The sequence below is a fragment of the Microchirus variegatus genome (assembly GCF_963457635.1).
Source record: "Microchirus variegatus genome assembly, chromosome: 14".
Taxonomy (NCBI): domain Eukaryota; kingdom Metazoa; phylum Chordata; class Actinopteri; order Pleuronectiformes; family Soleidae; genus Microchirus; species Microchirus variegatus.
This window is the reverse complement of record NC_139815.1, coordinates 17,238,670-17,244,148: the sequence shown is the minus strand read 5'-3', so window position 1 is coordinate 17,244,148 and position 5,479 is coordinate 17,238,670. Positions and strand designations below refer to the sequence as shown.

General features: G+C 38.8%; 1 protein-coding gene across 1 annotated transcript; it reads left to right on the top strand.

The window, feature by feature from the left end:
- Positions 1 to 523: 523 nt before the first annotated feature.
- Positions 524 to 1,309, top strand: LOC310936934 (high choriolytic enzyme 1-like; the record flags this gene model as incomplete). The annotated part of the gene is made up of 1 exon (XM_083901098.1): positions 524 to 1,309. The coding sequence occupies one exon, from the start codon at positions 524 to 526 to the stop codon at positions 1,307 to 1,309; it is 786 nt and encodes a 261-aa protein (XP_083757224.1).
- Positions 1,310 to 5,479: the final 4,170 nt, after the last annotated feature.

The following is a 5,479-nucleotide window of genomic DNA, read 5'->3' as shown; positions in this document are numbered from 1 at the left end:
ATACTATAAGATGACTTTTTGGTCAAATTTTGGACGACATACTATACAATGACTTTTTGGTCAAATTTCGGTCAACATACTATACTATGACTTTTTAGTCAAATTTTGGACGACATACTATATTTTATGACTTTTTGGTCAAATTTTAGACGACATACTATACTATGACTTTTTGGTCAAATTTAGGACGACATACTATACTTTGACTTTTTGGTCAAATTTCGGACGACACAAAATTAAGGCTTTTTGTTGGCAAGTGTTTGAGGAACAATTTAGCCTTGGTAGGCTTGTGTTAATCCATTTACTGACCTAAGATAACAAAACATGTTGAATCAGTAGGTTTGTCTGTGGAGTCCTCCCTCCAAAGATTTATTTAGTCCTAACAGAGTGGACCCCAGCCCATAATCCTCCTGCAGACACACCTGTAGAGAAGAGTATAAAGACTCTGGACAGCACTGAGTCAAACATAGATCATCAGGAGTCTCTCCACAGAAGATCCACAGCCTCCAGACCAACCCTGAAGATGACTCCCACTGTCAGCCTGCTGTTGCTGCTCCTGCTCGGCCTCTCTCAGGCTCATCCTCTCCATGATGAAGGAAATGAAGATGAAGACTCAGACGACGTTGACATCACCACCAGGATTCTGACCTCCAACAACGCCACAGATGAGATCCTGCTGGAAGGAGACCTGCTCGCTCCCCAAACCAGAAACGCCATGACGTGCTGGTATCAGAGCTGCCAGTGGAAGAAAGGATACAATGGTCTGGTAACAATCCCATTCACTGTGAGCAGTGAGTTCACCAGCTGGGAAAAGCAGAAGATTGACTCTGCCATGAAGGTCTACCACAGCAGTACCTGCCTCCGCTTTGTCCCCCGTCAGAACGAGTACGACTACATCAGCATCGAGAACAAAGGTGGATGTTTCGCCGCTCTGGGCAGAGTGGGAGGAAGACAGGTGCTCTCTCTGAACAGACAGGGCTGCGTCTACCACGGTGTCATCCTGCACGAGATCAACCATGCTCTGGGCTTCCAGCATGAGCAGACCAGGAGTGACCGTGACAACTATGTCAAGATCAACTGGGAGTACATTAACCCACAGAGTGCCTACAACTTCTACAAGCACAACACCAACAACCTGAACACTCCCTACGACTACTCCTCCATCATGCACTATGGAAGAACAGCCTTCACTGTCCAGTACGGGAAGGATACAATCACTCCCATCCCCAACCCCAATGTCCAGATCGGCCAGAGGCGGGGCATGTCCCGCTGGGACATCATCAGGATCAACACGCTCTATGGCTGCTAATAATGCTAATGTTAAATGTCCTGTTTGTGTTCATTTTTCCTGTCATTAATAAAAAACAATTATAATCCATGAGAAAAAAAAAAAAAAGTGTGCAAGAATTATTTAAACAAAATTAGGCATGTGCATAAGTTTCAGCACCACAAAAGAAAAATGTTGTGCATCCTCCTTTTGCAGAAATAGCTTCGAATTAGAGTCTGGATTCTGGCGGAAGGTATTTTGGACCATTCTTCTTTGCAAAACATCTCCAGTTCAGTCAGGTTTGATGGTTTCCGAGCATGGACAGCCCTCTATAAATCACACCACAAATGTTCAATAATATTCAGGTCTGGGGACTGAGATGGCCATTCCAGAACGTCATATTTGTTCCTCCGCATGAATGCCTTATTAGATTTTGAGCAGTGTTTAGGGTTTTTGTGTTGTTGAAAGATTCAGCCCCGGCACAACTTCAACTTTGTCACTGTTCCTGGACATTGTTCTCCAGAATCTGCTGATATTGAGTGGAATCCATGCGACCCCAACTTTAACAAGATTCCCAGTCCCTGCACTGGCCACACAGCCCCACAGCGTGATGGAACCGTCACCAAATTTTACTGTAGGTAGCAAGTGTTTTTCTTGGAATGCTGTGTTCTTTTTCCGCCATGCACAGCCCTTGTTTTGCCCGGATAACTCTATTTTAGTTTCATCAGTCCACAGCACCTTATTCCAAATGTGCTTTAGCATACCTCAAGAGAAAAGGCTTTTTCTGCATTACTCTTCCATCCAGCATCTCCTTGTCAAGTGCGCTGAATAGTTGAATGATGCACAGTGACACCATCTGCAGCAAGATGATGTTGTAGGTCTTTGGAGCTGGTCTGTGGGTTGACTGTGACTGTTCTCTCCATCCTTCACCTGTGCTTATCTGAGATTTTTCTTGGTCTGCCACTTTGGGCCATAACTAGAACTGCAACTGTGGTCTTCCAATTCCGTACAATGTTTTTCACAGTTGAAACTGAGAGCTTAAATCTCGGAGATAGCTTTCTGTATCCTTCCCCTAAATCATTGTTTTCAGGTCATTTGAGAGTTGCTTTGAGGCTCCCATGTTGCCACTCTTCAGAGAAAATGCAGAGGAGAAACACTTACAATTGGCCCTCAAATACCTTTTCTCATGATTGGATTCACCTGTGTGTGGAGGTCACGGGTCACTGAGGTTACCAAATCAATTTTGAGTTCCAATAATTAGTGCTAAAGGTATTGAAATCAATAAAATTTATGCACATGCCTAATTTTGTTTAAATAATTCTTGCACACTTTCTGTAAATCATATACACTTTATTTCACTTCTCAAATATCACCGTGTTTGTCTCCTATATGATATATTTAACTGAAATGTCTTAATCATACAACCAATGATTTATAAAGGAAAATCATGAACATTTACATGGGTGCCCAAACTTTTGCATACCACTGTAGATGAAGTCGATGTAGAAGACTTTTTTAAACTAAGATCTTGACTTGTACATCGCACTATGAGTAGCACTTTATAGTTTGGCATATTTGAAGCACTTGAAATGCACTTCTTGTAATTTAGCAGACGCTTTTATCCAAAGTGACTGCTAAATTATATATAATGTCATGTAATGTAAGGCAAAGCTATTATGGGATCAATATAAAAATATAAAGAATGAAACACATGACTTCCATTTCATGAATTTTATTTACAATTTCATGCATGGACAAAAACGTATAGAAAAGAGACTATTAGTATACTAATAGTCAATAAGTCAATTGTCAATGTAGTATATTATACTACATTGACACAATTGCATGTTGTACTTTGTGGCAGCAGATGGCAGCAAAGCATACCATACCCGTTTGTCCTACTGCATCAACCTCACTGATATCTGTAATGTGTCATTTTCATCTTCATAATTTGTCCCTGCATTAAGATTTTCTTACCCAGACTATACTCTGACCTCACTGGCATTATTAAAATCTAATATCATTAGTCACCTTATCACTGTTTATCACTTTCAACATTTGCTCACCATTATTTAATTGTACTTATTTTATTTCCGTGCGTACTGCTGTATATTATATATACCTACGTTGACTGTGATTCTTTTTTTTTAATTCTTTTTGTGGCATTGTTGCATTTAAGTTACTTTAAGTTGTAAGTTACTGTTGTATGTCTTTTTCCTTCTGTTTGGCACTTTGTTGCATTTGTCTTATTTGTTTATTTTACTTTTATTTTTGTTTTATTTTATTTTATTATTTATTTTATTTATTTATGTATCTTTTAACTCTTGTACATCTCCAATTTTACCTCCCAATTGTTGCACAATAATTTCCCTCGGGATAAATAAAGCATCTTGAATCTTGAATCTTGAATCTAATTTTGTTTTGTCATATCCTGGTCCAGAGACGACACAAGGTTACCATTTCAAATCCCCTAAGAGTCGAAGAGGAAATTGGAAAACCATCCCCTCATCCCTCAACACATGCTGTTCTATATCATATTGAACATTTTTGCATAACACACTGTATACATTGTCTTTCAATGGTAAGCTGCAGGAGACTTTTTTACCCAGCAGCGACCAGATGTCAATCTGCAAACCATCTATGGAGTCACGTGTTGAACTCCAACACTTTGTCTCAATACCAAACTGTGAGCAGGGTGGATACCAACATTCTATACAGAAGTGTCATCAATATTGCTTCCTCCCTGACCTTTTACCAAAACATCCATGAGAATGACCACATATTCAATTCACATGGGTGTTAGATATAAATATAAAATCTGTTGGTTTTAACTGGTATAATACTACTACTACTACTACTATTACTAATAATAATAATAATAATAGGTTAACTGTGTCTAGCATAGCATAATTGAAACTTCACTGAATTTGCGCTGACTGCAGTCAGATTTACTTCTAAACTGTGGAACCACTGGCGTCGCAATCTTTTGTGAATATCTGAACTTTTTATGGACTGTCTATGACTTTTTAGATTGTCATTACTACTTAATATATTTCTATATATTTATGTCTTTTTTCACTGTATCCTCTTTGTACCGCCCCTGTGTCTGGAACATTGATTGATTGTTTGCAATAATCCTTTGACAACTACTTTTATTAATACAGGCACTAAATGCATCAATTTCAGTTTTATTTATATTAAATAGCCCAACATCACAAACGCAATTAGTCTCGAAGGGCTTTACAGTATATACAGCAAGTGACACCCTCTATCCGTAAACCCTCACATCAAGGGAGGTTAAAACTCCACAAAAAACCCTTGTACAGAGAAGTGATAATGTTGTGATCATTGTTCAGTGTCTACTGCGACCACCAGGGTTTAAAACAGACACTCCAATCTAAATTGAAAGTATTGGAGTATTCCATCGCTCTGTTTCGGGCAAACCACACCAGTGTTACACTGTGTTCACACAGCTACTCATAGCCATACATAAATACACCACCTGATCTATTTTATATGGTTAATGGTTCTATGTTGAAAGTGAAAATGTGTCTGATCCAAGCAGTCGTAGAGTCATGGCAGTTGAGAATTAACACACGATGAGAGAAAGGCTGTGCGATAAGGCAGACAGTCTGTCCTGGTTGTTGCTAATGCAAGACGTCTAACACACTCAGAGTAAAGGGAAAGTCTTATTTCAATGTCATTGTAACATAATTCTATTTCAATGAGTTCAATGAATTTATTATGACTTCTGCACTCGTCGTCAAGCAAAACCAGCCCCCGATTAATTCTAAGATAAATAATTCATACACACTGAGATGAGGATGCTCTTCAGAGCTTCACGTTTATGTCCTTTATGTCTCAAAAGAATCCATTTGATAGTTTCACTGGTGAAAAAGACTGACAGAGAAAGAGAGAAGAGAAAGATGTGATTGAGTGAATGGAGTGTGCATGTGAAAAGGTTTTTCTGAAGTGAATAGACGACGTCCTTCACAAAAACGCATTCACCGAGACAACATCGCTGAATGCAGTTATGAAGCCAGTAATATCATATCTATTCATCACTAATTATATTCTGTATTAATGATCTGAACCTCCAAACGTAACCAGTGAAACAGGTGTCAAAATGGAACAGTAATCCTTTAAACACCGGCGTACTGGTTAATGTAAGTTTGATCAAGAATAAATGATAACTTAAACAATATATTTAAT